This window comes from Mauremys mutica, chromosome 2 (genome assembly GCF_020497125.1).
Source record: "Mauremys mutica isolate MM-2020 ecotype Southern chromosome 2, ASM2049712v1, whole genome shotgun sequence".
In the NCBI taxonomy this organism is placed as follows: domain Eukaryota; kingdom Metazoa; phylum Chordata; order Testudines; family Geoemydidae; genus Mauremys; species Mauremys mutica.
In genome coordinates, this window is record NC_059073.1 from 147,343,777 (window position 1) to 147,361,258 (window position 17,482).

Sequence of the window (17,482 nt, forward strand, 5' to 3'; positions counted from 1 at the left end):
TTGGCCTCTCCTGGCGGCACAAGGGCCCTCGGGGGCCAGTTCTTGGCAGCCAACGGCCCCAGGCCACGCCGAGGGTGGGGGCATTGCTCCCGATCCTGAGGGGGCCCCTGACGGGTGACAGCGGGCAGCACAGATTGTGCCCAGCCCGCAATACAGAATCGCCTTGAGGCCCAGCTCCGTCCCCAGGGGCTGCACACAGGCAGGGGTTCGGGCGCCCGTGGATCGCTCAGCTGGGCTGGATGGCCCAGGGAGGCTGAGCTGGCATAGAGCGCTGGGGGGGGCATGGGGCGGGCGCAGTGCGTTGCATGGGAGAGCCCCTGGGAGCCCAGGGCAGAAGGCAGCCCCCAGGGGGAGGAGGAGAAGTAGAGCTTTGCTGTGCATTCCCCCGCCCCTGGTTATTTGCCTGGTGGCTGAGTGGCGAGAGCTGCACCCACAGGCTGGGGCCGTGGGGCACAGAAAGGAGCCCATGTCCCAATTGCTGCAGGCAGAAGCTTTATTGAAAGGCTGGTTTTCGGGCGGGTGTCACAGCTGGGGGCAGCCGCTCATGCTGGGGCTCTGGGCGCAGCAGGGGCTCCACTCTGCCCTGGCTCACGCGGCATCTGAGGAGGAGAGAGAGGCCAGTGAGGGACACAGACAGACTCAGTGCAGGGAATGGGGGAGTCTGACCCAGGCCGGACAGACCGAAGGGCCATTAGGGTTCACCCCTCTCCCCAAGAGCCCAGCCGATCTCTGGGGCCTCGGGTGGCCCTCCCCCGGCTACGTGTGCCCCATCCCAGGGGTCCAGCACCTTCCTCCAGGGCTCCCTGGGCAGGGGGGAGGAGAGCTGGTCCTCATGCTCCCCTGCGCTGGGCGTCCCCTGTGCCCCCAGGAGCTGGCTCAGCTGCCCAGGCACTGGGGTGGGTTGTGGGGCCAGGCAGGCCTCGGCCTTCTGGGGGCGGGGAAGGACCAGCCAGCACTAGGGGCCCCAGCTCCACACTGCCCCAGGGTGCCCGGCTGGGCTGGGGAAAAGGCGTCTGGTCTGGGACTGGACTCCGTGGCCATGGCAGGACGGGGGAGCTTTGCCCTGCCACTGCCCGGCCAGGACCTGCCTTGGGGGCCCCTGGTCCCTGCCCAGGGGGCACAGAAATCCCCAAACTTGAGCCCAGATCGGCCAGGGCTTCCCAGGCCCAGGCCCTGCGCTTCACTCAGTGCCCAGCCCTTGGTCAGGGCTGATCGACCCCAGAACCCCAGGGAGCTTGTGACTCTACCCCTCCCCCCTAGTGCTGCCCCCCCAGGGATCTGTCCGTCATGCCCATCACCCCGGCATCAGTCCCTCACCACCTGCCCTTCCCCTGCCCTCATTTTCACCTAGTCAGTGTCACTCTCTGCCCCCCATCTTTGGCCCATCCTCCCGGCCCTGTCCTCACCTGGTCCCATGGCATCCGCAGAGCTCTCTGCAGCCGGGGCCTGGGGCAGGCCAGGAACCTTCCACCCTGGAGACCATGGAGAATATGGGTGTTATTTGAGGCAGGGCCCAGCCCCCCAGCTGCTCATAGCCAGGACCACAGACCCTGCATCCCGCTGCAGGGATCGAACCCAGGGCCGTCAGTGCCCAGCCGCTCGCGCCCGAGCTAAGGGTGCAACTCCCTCTGGGCGCAGCAAGCAGCCAGCTGGTGTCACGACAGGGGCCGGCCACTAGAGAGCGACATGCACTGGGCCAGTGCTGCCCATGGGGTCTGGCGCGAGGGGATGGGGCCCGGGGAGAGGTTGTGGGAAGTGGGTGCGCAGAGCTCGGGGCGGGACAGGAGGTTCTGCAGAGATGGGCTGAGCCCCCTTCCTCCTGGCTGCAGCTGGCAGAGCCCTGGCCCCACACGCCCCTCACAGGAGGGCTGGGACTCCAATGTGGTCTGTGCCTCCCCAGAGGGGGCGCACGGCAGCTGTGAGTGGAGCCCGGAGCAGGGCCTGTGGGTCAGACCAGGAGGGGATCTGTGCTGACACCCCCCTGGAAGGAGATTAGCTGCTGAGGCTGGGCCTAGCCAGAGCCCTGGAGATCCGCCCACGGGGTGGCCGCACTGAGCCCCTTTAGCTCCCCCAGACCCCCCATCCCTGTGGGGGGGGCAGCACATTCCTGCGGGGGGGGGGCACCGCGCCCACTTCCCCAGCTGCCACTCTTGTGAAATCGCTTTTCTCCAGAGCGGCTCCTTTGATGCGGGTGGTGCTGCCCAGCCCTGAGCACTCCCTGGTCTCAAGTGCCCTCACGGGCTGGAGATGGTTGTGGGCACAGCCGAGGGCCCTTTGCAGCGCGGGGTGGGGCTTGGGAAAGACCCGGGGGGAGGTGTCAGGCAGCCATGGGGGGGCCGAGGGGTGACGGCTCGGGGCAGTGGCCTCGTGTCAGTGAGAAGGGGCCACGGGTGGTGACTCCCCTCCCCAGTGCTTGTGGGGGATGGGCCTGATCCCTAGAGGGCTTGAGCCATCGTTCCCAGGGGCAGACAGGGGGCACGTGCCATGTCTCCTGCCCGAGGTTCCCCCGTCAGCCTCCCCTCCTGCAGCTCCCGGGCTGGCCGCCCGCTGGGAGCCAGCTGCAGGCCTGTGGGAGCATGGAGCCAGGTGGGTGCAGCACCTCCCAGCCCGGCTGGATCTCCCAGGGACCCTCGCACCAGGCTGCTGGGCGCAGACAGACCCCGGGGCTCCCTCGGATGCTTTGGGGCTGGGCACCATCCCCGCAGGGTGGGCCAGGCATCTCCCCCGGTGATCGCCCGGGGGCGCCACGTGGAGTCACCCTCCAGCCTGGCTGGGTGTTACAGGGAAGCAGATTGGCATGGGGGCTTGGTGCCAGGCAGGGGTCAGGGAGACAGGATGGGGGAGCAGCTTAGGGGGAGGTGCTGGGCAGCAGGGACCCAGTGACCAGCTGTGGGCACCAGAGGGCAGCAGCCTGGCCGCAGGGCTGGGGCTGGGTGACCCCACAGCTCCCATGGCTCAGGAGCAAGCCCCCTCCCCCTCCATTGACAGCAGTGGTACAGCCCCTCCCCCGCTGGGTTCCCAGCCCAGGTAGGGGCACCCATGGGTCAGGCTGGGGGAGGTGGGACCCTGGCACACGCCCTGATTTTGGTACCCCAGACCTGATCCCTGGTGGGAGGGGGCGGGAGGCTGCAGGAGAGACCCCAGCTCTGCCCTCCTGGAGCCAGGGGCCCCACAGAGCCAGCCCCCTGCCCAGCTCCCAGCGCGCTGGCCCCAGCCCCCCAGGGATCTGCCCTGCCAGGCGCGGTGGGCTCAGCGGCAGCCCCCCTCACCTGGGTGGCCCTGGCTCTTGCACATGTTAATGGAGACGCAGATGTCGCGGGGCTCCAGGTCCTGGGCCAGCCCGTCCTCGATGGGCTGCACGTACCGGTCCACCACCCGGTGGCACTTGGCTGCGAAGCCGGAGCGGAAGGTGGAGCAGATCTTCTTGATGGCCATTGCCACGCTGCTCTGGAGGATGGCCAGGGAGCGTTGGGAAGGCACTGGCTGGGGCCTGGTGCACACCCACCCTCGCACGTTCCCACCTGCCCTTGCACATGCTCACCCGCCCTCACACACTCCCTCAGACATACCCACCCCCTCGCACACTTCCACTCACCCTCGCATGCTCCTTCACACATACCCACCCACCCTTGCACACTTCCACCTGCCCTCACATGCTTCCACCTGCCATCACACACTCCCTCAGACATACCCACCCACCCTCACACGCTCCCACCCACCCTCACATGCTCCTTCACACATACCCACCCACCCTTGCACACTTCCACCTGCCCTCACATGCTTCCACCTGCCATCACACACTCCCTCAGACATACCCACCCACCCTTGCACACTTCCACCTGCCCTCGCACACTCCCTCATACATACCCACCCACCCTCGCACATTCCCACCTGCCCTTGCACATGCTCACTCACCCTCACACACTCCCTCAGACATAGCCACCCACCCTCACACTTCCACCCACCCTCGCACACTCCTGCAGATATACCCACCACCCTCGCACACTTCCACTCACCCTTGCACACTCCCTCAGACATTCCCACCCACCCTCGCACATTCCCACCTGCCCTTGCACATGCTCACTCACCCTCACACACTCCCTCAGACATAGCCACCCACTCTCACACTTCCACCCACCCTCGCACACTCCTGCAGATATACCCACCACCCTCGCACACTTCCACTCACCCTTGCACACTCCCTCAGACATTCCCACCCACCCTTGCACACTTCCACCTGCCATCACACACTCTCTCAGACATACCCACCCTTGCACGCTCCCACCCACCCTGGCACACTCCCTCAGACATGCCCACCCACCCTTGCACTCTCCCTTGCACGTGTTCACCCACTCCCCCATGTCACCTGGCATGTGCCCTGCCACTCTCACAGGCTCCCTTGCACATGCCCACCCTAGCACACTCACTCTTGGCCCCCCTCCTTGGCACGCACACTCTATCCCCCTTGCACACTCACTGCCCGGCAAGGGTCCTTACTGTGTTGTGCGTGTTGGACACCATTTTCTTCAGCTTGCTGATGATTTTTTTGCACACCCAGCACTTCACCAGGGGGTGCCGTTCGTCAGCGCCCTGTGCCAGGACACAGCAGCCAGGTCAGTGCCTCCCAACACATGTCAACCTGTCCGCAGGGGCCGCCTTCTCGGATCCTGGGGCAGTGGGGGTTTGGGCTCTGGAGCTGGCAGGGGGGCAATCAGGGCCCCCCAGGGGGTACCGTGGGCCCCGCTAAGGGCAGGAGCCTGCGCTGGGGTCTCAGAGGGCCCACCAGGTGCCCCCCAGTCCCACCCCCAACCCGTACCAGCTGGGAGGCACCGAAGTCCCCGCGCCCAGCCCCGTGGAGGCACCAGCTCGCTCACCTCGGGCAGCTCGTTCCAGTCGTACTCCAGGCAAAACTGCAGTTGGCCGCACTGGGCTGCTGTGGCCATGTCCCGGCACCAAAACTCAGGGCCCTGCAGGCACTCGGGGGGCTCCCCCGGCAGGGCCAGGGCTGGAAAGGGAGAGAACTGGCAGAATGAAGGCCCCCCCGCAGCTCTGCCAATGCCCTGACCCACAGCCCCCTGCTAGCTCAGCCCTGGACTCCCCCCAGCTCTGCCGGTGCCCCTCACTCCTGACCCACAGCCTCTGCCAGCCCAGCCCCAAGTTCCCCCCCAGCTCTGCTGGTTCCCCTCAGTCCTGAACTGCAGCCCCCTGCTACCCCAGCCCTGGGCTCCTCTCACAGGTCTGTTGGTGCCCCTCACTCCTGACCTGCAGCCCCCAACTCTTTACACTAGGGGAGCTGGAAATAGGGAAGAGAGACACAATGGGGGGGAGAACCGCAGGGGGAGGCTGGAGTGAATGGGGGGGGCGAGGAGCCAGGAGGGGAGGGACAACAGAGGGGAGTGGCAGGAGGGGGGTGATGGAGACTGCGATGATCAAAGCAGAGGGGGTGCTGACGGGAGCTAGCGGACGAGGGGCTGTGGTGGGGACCCAGCCTGGGTGCTCGGGGCTAATGGCCTGTCCTCACCCCTCTGCCCCGTCTCAGGCTGGGGGTCTCGGGGCCCCTTCCCTGGACACCTGGGTTCATCTCCCATACCTTAGGCATTGTTTTCCCTTCAAGCCCCCCCCCACCCCCCCGGCTCCTACCAGTCGGCCCCACAAGCAGGGAGAGGAGCAGCAGCACCGCCATCATCTTGCCCCCCAGGTAGGCGCGTCGTGTCGCCCCTTCGCTCCCTGGCCCTATATCCCCCGAGGGGGGTGGTGGCCACGCCCCGTCCCTGGGCCCCAGGAGCCAATACGAGGTGCTGTGGGGAGCCCCCCGCCGCGGTGCAGGGTGTGGGGCAGGTTTGGTTTCTCCAGCAGAGCCAGGAATAGCAACTGATGTGAGCGCCAAACACTTCCTGCCCCCCCAGGAAACCTCAGTGTCCACAAGTGGCCCAGGCTGCAGCAGCTCAGAGCTCCTCTGTTGGGTGGGGTCTCTGCCTCTCACAGCCTCCCGTGTCTTCCCTTCGACCTGCCCCCTGTCCTGCTGCTGGCCGAGGGGACGGGGTACATGGGGCAGGATCTCTGGGGTTGGGGGCTGTATCGGCCTCGAGGCTGCAGGGGTGTTAGGAGCCCTGGATTATGGCGGGGAGGGAGGTTCCCAGGGGATCACCCACCCCATGGTGCTCCCCCCCCCCTCGCTTCCCCGCCCGTCACTGTGCAGGGCTCTGCATCTGCCCTGCTTCCAGCTGCCAGCACTCGGCAGGGACTGGGGGGTGGCCGGGGCACCCTGCACTGCGGCTGATCTCTGACCCCCGGGGCCCAGAGAGGGCGGATCGGGGGCATGGCTGGGGCGCCTGTGCAGGGCCTATCCATTGCCCCCCAAGACTCATGGGGGCTCTGGGTGCATAGACAAAGGGCCACCCTGTGGCCTGCATGAGGAATCTAAAGGGGTACTCGCCACCCCCTGCCCCATCCAGACAGGACCCCTCCTGCCCAGGTGTTGGGGGCTGCCTGGCACGGGTGGGACACAGAGCTGCCCTCGCATGGAGGTTGGTGCTGGGTGGGCCGCTGGATCTCCAGGCCCTTCCCCAAGTGCCTGAGGTCTCCTCCCCAGGGTCCATTGCAGCATCTGCCTGCCTGCTCTGGACCAGTGACCACCTGCCCCAGGGCTGCCGGGGCCTGCTCCCCTCACCTGCCTGCCACAGGGCACTGGGCTCTGTGCGGCACAGCTCTGAGGCTGGAGAACGCCCACTCCAAAGGCCTCGTCTTGGCAGGCCGCCCTCCGGTCACAGGCCAATGCCTTGGGGCTGGGGAGCTTTGGGGAGCGGCCAGCAGGGGACCAGGAGATGGCTCATAACCCAGAGCAGCCGGACTGGGCCCCAGTGTCACCCCTGTGAGGTGGCTTGCAGCAGGGTACAGATGCCCCCTGGCCGGGGGGTGCTGACCCCTCCTAGTGCCTCTGGAGTGGCCGGATCCCCCCCCCAGAACCAGCCAGTAACAGCCACCCCAAGCAGCGACAGCCTGAGCCCGGAGCCGCCCACCCAGCCCCTGGCTCTGTGCTGTTACTTTGGGCTACGCTCATTGATTAGGGTTACTCCTCGGGGCGGGGGAGGGGGGGCGTGTTCTGTAATTCTATCAATGTGCTGCTTGTGTCACTTGTGTTCTCCACTCCTCCTGCTGCAAGGTCCCCCAGTGGAGCTACCCTGCAGGACCTCGGTTCCCCAGGGCTGGGCTCTTCCAGCCCCAGAATCAGGTGAACACACACACACATCAACAGAGAACTGCTGCCACCCTCCTAGCATGTCCCTAGCCCCACTTTCACGTTACAATTGTCCTGCTGGGTAACCCACTTGATGAGCAAACCCCACACGGTTTTTGGGTGCTGCTGGGATCTTTAAGCTGAGGTACCAGGATCGTTGCTGCAGAGCAAATGAGGAAACCAAAAAACACCCATAAGGGAGCGAGACAGAGAGAAGCAACCAACTTAATCATGAAAGTTATTTATTTCCAGGTAATAACCAGAGGGGAGTCAAACAAACCAAACAGTGATAATATTAAATCTAACTTAATCTTGATTATAGAAGTCAGGTTTACAAAACTATAACTGATCACACAAGCCAGGGTCAGAAGGCTACACCTAGAGAGAGAGAGAGCTGGGTTCTCACCACTCCATGAAGCTTGACTTCATCGGGAGTCCCAGGTGGTGGTGGTAGCCGAGGGTCCGGAATGCTGGAGACAGGCAGAGCCCCCAGCACGATGAAGATGAAGTCCCAGTGGAACTGATGCAGATTTGGATCCAGGCATCAGAACACACTTGAGCATAGGTAGGGGGTTTTGTAGAGAAACAACAATGGCTCAAGGGAGAACACTATCTTTGTTTATGTGTAAACAAGGGAGAATACCAGAGTTGTTTTGAGAGGTAGCCCTGTTAGTCTGGATCTGTAAAAGCAGCAGAGAGTCCTGTGGCACCTTATAGTCTAACAGACGTATTGAAGCAAGAGCTTTCATGGGTGAATACCCACTTCGTCGGATGCAAGTAGTGGAAATATCCAGGAGCAGGTATATATACGCAAGCAAGAAGCAGGCTAGAGATAACGAGGTTAGTTCAATCAGGGAGGATGAGGCCCTCATGTTCTAGTACTTTAAGTGGACTTCATCCAATGTGGAGGATTCTTTATTCGGTGAATGTTCGGTTCTAGAAAGTCTTAAACGTTATCTCACCAAATGGTTTAATGTCCTGCTGGGAGCATTCTAACCAAGCTAAACAACAGAGAGAAAAGTATTGTTTGTTAAAATTTATCTGAGGGCAGCCCTTCAGAACTGCATAAAGTGGCAAGGGGATGATTTTTCAATGGGATTTAACTTAAATCATATATGTACGCAACTCCAAACCCTTATGGGGTGGTACCATTATCTTTTCCGATGGTGAAGGTGCTGATCCAGATTACATAAACCAGGAGGTAAAATTGACTAATCTTACATGCCTGCTAATTGATGAAAACAACAACAACAACCAGAGGTGTGAAAACCAAGGGAGGAAAAACTGCTTTTGTAGTTGGCTAGTCATTCACAGTCTTTGTTTAATCCTGGCAGATGGTGTCAGATTTGCAGATGAACTAAAGCTCAGCAGTTTCTCTTTGAAGTCTGGTCCTGAAGTGTTTTTGCTGCAGGATGGCAACCTTTAGCTCTGCTATTGTGTGGCCAGGGAGACTGAAGTGTTCTCCTACAGATTTTTGTATATTGCCATTCCTAATATCTGATTTGTGTCCATTTATCCTTTTCCGTAGAGACTGTCCAGTTTGGCCAATGTACATAGCAGAGGGGCATTGCTGGCATATGATGTCGTATATTACATTGGTGGACGTGCAGGTGAATGAACCAGTGATGGTGTGGCTGATCTTGTTAGGTCCTGTGATGGTGTCGCTGGTGTAGATATGTGGGCAGAGTTGGCATCGAGATTTGTTGTATGGATTGGTTCCTGAGTTAGAGTTACTATGGTGCAGTGTGCAGTTACTGGTGAGAATATGCTTCAGGTGGGCAGGTTGTCTGTGGGTGAGGACTGGCCTGCCACCCAAGGCCTGTGAAAGTGTGGGGTCATTGTCCAGGATGGGTTGTAGATCCCTGATGATGTGTTGGAGGGGTTTTAGCTGGCGACTGTATGTGATGGCCAGTGGAGTTCTGTTGGTTTCTTTCTTGGGTTTGTCTTGTAGTAGGAGGCTTCTGGGTACACGTCTGGTTCTGTTGATCTGTTTCCTTATTTCCTTGTGCGGGTATTGTAGTTTTGAGAATGCTTGGTGAAGATTTTGTAGGTGTTGGTCTCTGTCTGAGGGGTTAGAGCAGATGCGGTTGTACCTCAGTGCTTGGCTGTAGACAATGAATCGTGTGGTGTGCCCAGGATGAAAGCTGGAGGCATGAAGGTAGGCATAGCGGTTGGTGGGTTTTCAGTATAGGGTGGTGTTAATGTGACCATCACTTATTTGCACCGTGGTGTCTAGGAAGTGGACCTTCCATGTAGATTGGTCCAGGCTGAGGTTGATGGTGGGGTGGAAGCTGTTTTGTTCAGGCTAGACCACGGGAGCTGATCATTCCTGGCTCCGGGCGCTGTTCCTTGGAGGGAGCTCACAGTGCACTTGGGCAGCTTTGCTATTTTGGATCCCAATCAAGGATTTATTACTAGAATTGGTCTGATAACTGCTGAGCTGGGTGTGTGCAGGCGGGTTCATTGATATCTGGAGCAGAGATCCCCCAGCTTGCAGTGCTGCCCTGCTTCTCCGTGCGGTTCTTGCCATGGAATCTCTGTTCCCCATTCTGTAGCTAGTGGAGATGCCTCCTTGTCCCATCTTCCATGCAAATGAGGCCAGGGGAGTTTCCTTAATCCTGTCACCCTTGTCCCAGGGGTTTGGGTGTCTCCCACGGCCTTTCCACTGCTTTTCGTAGGTTTTTCTTCTGATGCAGATTTGGTTCAAGTAGAGGCTGGGGGCGGGGAAGGTCTTTCATGAGTCAGACAGGCTGGGTACTGCCAGCGTGGCACCAAGTGTGGGGCTCTGCTGCTTTTGGCATTGGCTGTCGTGGTCCCGGTGCTGCCCTGCTCTGCTGGCTCTTGGCTGCCCCAGTGCTGGCTCCTACCCCCGGCCTGTTCCCCACCAGCCAGCTCATGGCACCACTTCCTTCCCCTTCCCGGCCTGGGAGGAATCTCCTGCCGTCTCCCTGCCCAGTTCCTGGCTGCTCGTCCCGCACCAGCTGGGGCTTCAGAGGCTCAGCCCAGTGCCCCCATCCCCGAGGAGACTCATGCCTCCTCCCCCTGCAGCACAGCACCCCAAGGGCGGGGCCTGACCTCACCCTGGACAGCACAAGGGCTCCAGGCAGGGAGCCAGGTGCAGAGGGAGCCAGTGGCTGGTTAGAGGAACTGCGGCCGGCACTTTGCCCATCCCTCCAGCTGTGCCAGGCCAGGCTCTGGCGGGGGAGCTCGGCCCAGGGTGCCAGGCCCTCGCTGGGGATGAGACCAAAGCAAAGCAGCAGCCTGGGACAGTTGCGGCGGCCGGCGGGTCTAGCTCGAGGAGCTGGGACCAGCGCAGCTGTTACTGCTTTGGAGGCTGTTAGCCAGGAATGGCTGGTGGGCGTAGAGCGAACCCGTCTCCATCTCCCCAGGTATCCCCAGCCCACTGCCCTTCCTGGGTGCAGCCGTGCCCACAGGGCTGCAGGGGCTGGAGGTGGGCAGAGGCAGCTCCAAACCACCCCAGACACATGGGAGCCAGCAAGCCACCAGGGCCAGAGATGGGCACTGGGGTTCAGTCATTGGCACAGCGCCAACGTGCCCCAGATCTGTGTGGACTGGGGTCTGGGGGGAGCTCAGCCCACCACAGGGGCTTGCCAGGCAGCTGCCAACTTAGCCCTGCTGCTCCTGGGTCAGCCCTGGCTAACAGGGGGCTGGAACGGGCGCACACTCTCCAGGGGACAGCAAAGGCCGAGCTGGTGGCGATTTCCTCAGGGCAGTCGCTCCTCAGCCCCACTGTTGCGGTTCTCACGCTGGAGCAGGGATTCAGCAGCCCAGGCCAGGCACTCCCATGGGGGCTGGGCTGATATACAGAAGGTCAGACTAGATGGTTACATTGGTCCCTTCTGGCCTCGGGAGCTATGGGCAGTTTTCCTTCCTGACCCCAGCAGTTAGTGGTAGCTCTTGCCCTGAAGCACGAGAGTTTCTAGCCCTTATAAATACTCTTCTGTGTAGCCACGTGGCGGAGCAACAGATCAGTCAAGTCCGGAAACTGAGTGGAGCTGTGGGTGAGAGATAGGGCGGGCGGGAGGGGGGGCGCTGTGATGGGTTCCCCCTGGGGTGCCACCTGGAACTGAGCCCTCTGACCCACCAGCCTGGGCTCCTTCTCACACTGTGCTGCTGTGACAAGCTGCAAAGCCCTCCAAGCCTGCCCTTTCACCAGCATTCACACAGGTTGGGACACATCCAGCTGCAGTTACTTGCAGGCTCTCTAACCACCAGCGTCTCAGCCTAGGATCCCAGAGCAGTACCATCCTGCCCTGCTCAAATCTGGCCGGTATATGGGTTTAGTACCTGGTCCGCTGCTCCCTCAGGGTATGGCTACACTTACGGTTTGCAGCGCTGGTCGTCCAGCTGTGCAAGGCCAGTGCTGGAGTGTGGCCACACTCACAGCTACCAGCGCTGGTGTGTGGCCACATTTGCAGCATTAGCAGCGCTGTTGGGAGTGATGCATTATGGGCAGCTATCCCAGCATTCAAGTGGCAGCAACGTGCTTTTCAAAAGAGGGGGGTGGGGTGTAGTGTGTAGTGTGACAGGGAGCGGGGGGGGGGGGGGGGAGAGAGAGAGTGGATTTTTGGAGCCAACACTGTGAGTTAGCTTCCTGCATTGAAAAATCATAAAATCTTCCCGACCCCTTAGTCTTAACTTTTAAATTGCAAATAGCCTGCATCCCAACGGACTGCCTTTCTCTGTCAAGCAAACACTCACTTCCTGCCTGCCTCATCCACAGGGGGTTATCTCATTTGATTGTTCACAGCCAGATACAGATTGATCACAGCAAACAGGAGCTGTCAGTTTGTTTTTATAAGCAGCTCCGGTATCAACAGAGCTCAGGATGGAGCTCAGAGTTCACAACAAAACAAAGAGAGGCTGCATAACAAAACAAAGGTAATAATTTAGTTACAAGCATTCTGGGATATCTCCTTATACCCTGGAGGCCAATAACAGCGCTGGTGAGTGTCCACACTTGATGACCAGCGCTGCAGAACCAGCGCTGCAATCATTATACCCCAGTCAGAGCCAGGTGTACGGCCAGCGCTGCAGCCAGGGAGTTGCAGCGCTGGATGTGCCCTGCAGGTGTGGCCACTTACTAATTGCAGTGCTGGAAAGCCTCCACCAGCGCTGCAACTCGCAAGTGTAGCCATACCCTCAGGGCTTGGCTACACTTACAAATTTGCAGCGCTGCAGCAGGGTGTGAAAACACACCCTCTCCAGCACTGCAAATTGCGGCGCTGCAAAGCGCCAGTGTGGTCAAAGCCCCAGCGCTGGGAGCCGCGCTCCCAGTGCTGTCCGTTATTCCCCACAGGGAGGTGGAGTATGGACAGCGCTGGGAAAGCTTTCTCCCAGCGCTGGCGCTTTGACTACACTTAGCGCTTCAAAGCGCTGCCACGGCAGCGCTTTGAAGTGTAAGTGTAGCCAAAGCCTCAGTGTGAAGAGGACCATGCACACTTGTGGTAACCAAGCTGAGATTTTCCCCAGGCAGCTTACTCAAACACACACTGGTTTAGATTAAAACTTAAAAGAAGTGTATTAATTACAGAAAGAGAGATTGTAAGTGATCGCAAACAGATCAAAGAAGGTTACCTAATAAATAAACAACACCACAAACTGAGCTTGACACACTAGATAGGTAGGATACGAACTAGCAAATTCTCACCCTGAGTGATTAACAGGCTGGCAGATTCTTAAGGCACAAGCTGCCTTGGCTTTCCCAGGTTTTCATACACAGTCTAAAACTCCCTTAGCCTGGGACCATCACTTCTCCCCTGTTCAGTCTTTATTCGTCAGGTGTTTCCAGGTGTGTTGTTATCGGGAGAGTGAGGTCCTGCCATGTTGTCACTTCCCCCCTTTTAAATACCCCACCCCCGCCACTTGCTGGAAAGCTCCTTTGCTGTGACCTGGGTCAGACAGGTCCCATTGTGCAGTGCTATCTCGGAGAGGTTTCTGTTGCACGCAGTTCCTGGGGTAATCCTGGTGCTTGTGCATTTCCTCAGTAAGCCATTAACATTGTTTGGCCCTGCCAGCCATCAAGCCTATGCACCTGCAAATGGTCTCAGGGATGGCAGCAAAGCCCAGTCCACTGGGGGAAGCTGTGGAGACAGACGCTCCCATCTCATAGAGGCCCCCACTGGGTCACTGGAGCTCAAAGTATGGGCTGCACTGGCCAGGGCCCCTGCCACAGCAGCCCCACAGGACAGGGCTCCTGGGATCCCCCAAAAGTCACCCCCTTGTTGGAAATGCCACCTGCCCTCCCTGGGGGCAGCTCCCCGCCCCCACCCCAGGAAGCAGGGCCAGCCTGGCTGAACCTGCCCCAGCGGCTGGGGGAATACTCGGGGATTTGCAGGTGCATAGGCTTGATGGCTGGCAGGGCCCATGGCTCAGCCAGTCTGAGCCCCCGGGCAGCACACGCGAAAGCCGCTGCCCTGGCCCCAGCGCTGAGCCCAGCCACCTGTTCAAGCCCAAAACGTTTCAGTCTCAGGAGACCAAAGTGGGGGGGGGGCACAGGCGGACAGCAGGAGAGACGAGGGGCCCCTGCAATGGTGGGGATCGACTAGGTGTTCATCCCCCACCTACCCTGAAGGGGTTAAGGTAGCCGAGGGCCCCCGGAGGGGGTGCAGGCAGCAAGAAGGGTGAAGCTCCCTGGGTGGGAACGGCAGGGCTGGTATAACGCCAGGTAGCTGAGGACAGAAGGGAGCTCCAGGGAGGAGGTCGGCGGTGTCTCTCTCTGCGGCTAGGGAGAGCAGGGAGCTGGCCCCGAGGGCAGGCTGTACCCAGACAAGCCTGAGAGCCCAGGGAAACAGCTACCAAGTGGGGACTGTGCAGACCTTAGCTGCTGGTTGCAGGGTCCCTGGGCTGAGGGGTCCCATCCCAGAGCCACGGGCCCAGTGTGAGGGACAGCTCTGGAACAGTCCCTGGGAGGAGCCTTCAGTGTGTCAGCCCCCCTCAAGGTCACACTCTTCCACTAGGGCTGGCCACTCGGCTTCCCCGCCTCCTGGGACCGACCTCCGGAGCCTTCAGCACCCCTGGGTCACACTACAAGCTCCCTGCAGCGCGTCCACCCGCATCGGACAACTGAGGGACTCTGGCACCCCGAAAGGGAACACGGCACCCCCACCTTGCAGTAATGCTCAGCCAGCACATCTGTGAACACTAGGAAGGATTTGTCCAAATCTGGGTTTACCAGCACGGGCCCTGGCTTAGAGCCAGATTGCCCTCTGGCACTGCTTGCTCCAGACCACCCCATCTGGCTCACGCTTCTTGTAGTTCAGTGATGGGAGCTACTAGGAAGCTAAAGTGGGGTGCAAGCCTCTGGCAGTGCCCCACCATCCTGCTAAAGGCCTGGGGCTGTATCTTGGTTTGGGGAGCGGGGCCAATCTCTGATCGCCTCCACCTTGGCCGGCTCTGGCCAAACACGACTGCTCCCCACTTCGTGGCCCAGGTACGACACCTCAGCCATCCCCATTTTGCATTCAGTCCTGCCTCCTAAGGCAGCCCAGCCCCCTCCTCACCTGGGACACATGGTCCTCCCAGGGCTGGCTCAGGATACAGCTAGCATCAATGAACGCCAGGGCAAAGTTCTCCCTCCCCCTCAGTAACTGATCCACCAGGCGCTGGAAGGTGGCAGGTGCCCCCTTGAGGGCAAAAGGCAGGGCCAGGAACTCTCAGAACCCCACAGGGCAGATTTCACACTGGCCTCTGGGTCCAAGGCACTCGCCAGTAGCCTTGGGTGAGGTCCATGGCAGTGAGGTAACAAGCCCCCCACAACTTGTCTAGGAGCTCGTCAGGCCTAGACATGGGGCACGCACCAGACACAGTGATGGCATTGAGCTTCCGATAGTCCACACAGAAGGGGATCGACCTGTCTTTCCCGGGGACCAGCCCCACAGGTGAGGCCCAGGGGCTGGTGGATGGCTGGATCACCCCTAAAGCCAGCATGTCTCTGACCTCTCTCTCTAGGGCCTGGGCTCTGTGACTCTGAACAGGGAACACCTGATGGGAGGGTTGGCTCCTGTCCCCTCCCAGTGGACAGCCAGGTTAGTGAGCCCAGGCCGGTTGGAGAACAGTGGCCGGTAGGAATGCAGCACCTCTCTGATCTCTGCCTGCTGGGCCGGGGTTAGCTGGTCAGAGAGGGGGATTGATTTCAGCGGGAGGTTGGCCCCTGTATCAGGGAAGAGACCCACCAGGGACCCTTCTCCTGCTCCTCCCACTGCCCACACACAGCCAGCACCAGCCTCTCCCAGTCCAAGTACGGCTTCATCATGTGGACATGGCTAGACAGCTCCACCACGTAGTTCACCTCATTCAGCTGCTTGATGACCTTGAAGGGCCCATCCCAGCTGGCCTGGAGCTTATTCCTCCACACTGGGTGTGACGATGCGGTTCTGGCGGGACCCAACTGAGGGTATGTCTACACTACAAGACTATTTCGAATCAACTTAAGTCGAATTTGTGGAATCGACCTTATGAAGTCGAATTTGTGTATCCACAGTAAATACACTAATTCGACTGTGTGAGTCCACAGTAACGGGGCAAGCGTCGACTTTGGAAGCGGTGCACTGTGGGAAGCTATCCCACAGTTCCCGCACTCCCCGCTGCTCACTGGAATTTTGGGATTTCCCCCCCAATGCATGCTGGGGGAAAAAATGTGTCGAGGGTGGTTTTGGGTAACTGTCATCATTGAACCGTCAATCACGCCCTCCCTCCCTCCCCGAAAGCGCCTGCGGGCAATCTGTTCGTGCACTTTTCTGCTCAGTGACAGCACGGGCGCCACAGCACTGCAAGCACGGAGCCCGCTGCAGTTATGGCTGTTGTCAACTCCTCGCACCTTATCGTCCACCTCTTCCACAGTCAGCAGCTGAGAAATAGGGCTACTTTTCAATGGTGCTGCGAGCACTGGTGGACCATGGCGGACGTTTTACCAGCATCAACGTTGGGTGGCCAGGCAAAGTTCATGACGCGCGTGTTCTCAGGAACTCTGGTCTGTTTAGACGCCTGCAGGAAGGTAGTTTCTTCCCGGACCACAAAATAACTCTTGGGGATGTGCAGATGCCTATAGTGATCCTCGGGGACCCAGCCTACCCGCTAATGCCCTGGCTCGTGAAGCCCTATGCAGGCGCCTTGCACAGCGACAAGGAACTCTTCAAGTACCAGCGAGCAGCGAGCAGTGTGACCTGTGACTGTTCAGTTTCTTTACAGAGAAGCTGAACCTGCCCCTGTTTCTTTACCAAGTTACTGTTGACTAGCATCTGCAGTTACATAACCCGTCCACCCCGCTTCCCCCACTTCCAACACGTTTAAAAATAAAATACATCTTCCACTGTAACTATACAAAGGTTTCTTTATTGATGACTTTGCATTAAAGGGTTGAAACTGGGACGCAGACTGTGCTGGGTAGGGTGTGTGGTGATGTAAAGACTGCCTCTAAACTCGAGGAATGACAGGCTCCTGCTCCCAGAGCGCTCTGCAGTGCTGGACTGGTTGTTTCAACGGAGCCTGCCATCCCTCCTTTTTGGGACTCTGTGTGCGGGGGCTATGTGGCCTTGTGGCGGGGGAGGACGGATACAGATTCCTCTGCTGTGTGGCTCTGTGGTCCAGGACAGGGACCGTTGCATGAGATCTGTAACCCCCCTCCCCCGCTACAAAGTCACGTACCCCCCCACTCACACAGAACCTGCAAACCACGTCCCATACCGACCAGGGTGCCTACTGACTGCACTGTGTGTGTGACCTGCTGCTGATCCTGCCCCCGTCTCTGTACCCTGCTAAAGGTGACTGTCCTATGCAATACCCTACCCCCTTCCCCACCCACCCACCCACCCCTTCAAACACAGCGTTGTGTAAAAAAGCATGACGGAAACAGTAATTAACAGCAAAGTATTTTTTAATAATTAACCAGACAGTCAGGGGATGAAACTGGGATTGGGGCTTGGGTGAGTCAGGAAGGGAAGGAATTCTCAAAATTTAGGGAATGAGAGCTTTTGGGTACTTGAGCACTGTTGCATCGCAGAGGAGCATGGACAGAGTCTGACAACCCATGTGATCATAAGCAGAGAGTCCTTTATTCATTTCCAGCATGCTCTTATATCCCATTATGGCAAGCAATCAGACAGTTGCTAATTGGTTAATTAAATATACACAGCCGCAGCTGTAACCCCATCCTAATTAACATCCTACACACCTGTTTGACTTATCATCCTATTTACAGTTAGCTGGCCGATGAGAGCGCGCCCA

At 59.4% G+C, this 17,482-nt stretch overlaps 1 protein-coding gene across 1 annotated transcript; it reads right to left on the reverse strand.

Moving 5' to 3' along the window:
- Window positions 1–483: 483 nt before the first annotated feature.
- Window positions 484–5,829, reverse strand: LOC123362949 (prosaposin-like). The gene is made up of 6 exons (XM_045003528.1): window positions 5,641–5,829; window positions 4,875–5,005; window positions 4,498–4,590; window positions 3,270–3,447; window positions 1,407–1,472; window positions 484–599 (listed from the first exon to the last, which is right to left on the reverse strand). Exons 1-6 carry the CDS (start codon window positions 5,684–5,686, stop codon window positions 589–591), a joined length of 525 nt encoding a protein of 174 aa, XP_044859463.1. The 5' UTR covers window positions 5,687–5,829; the 3' UTR covers window positions 484–588.
- Window positions 5,830–17,482: the final 11,653 nt, after the last annotated feature.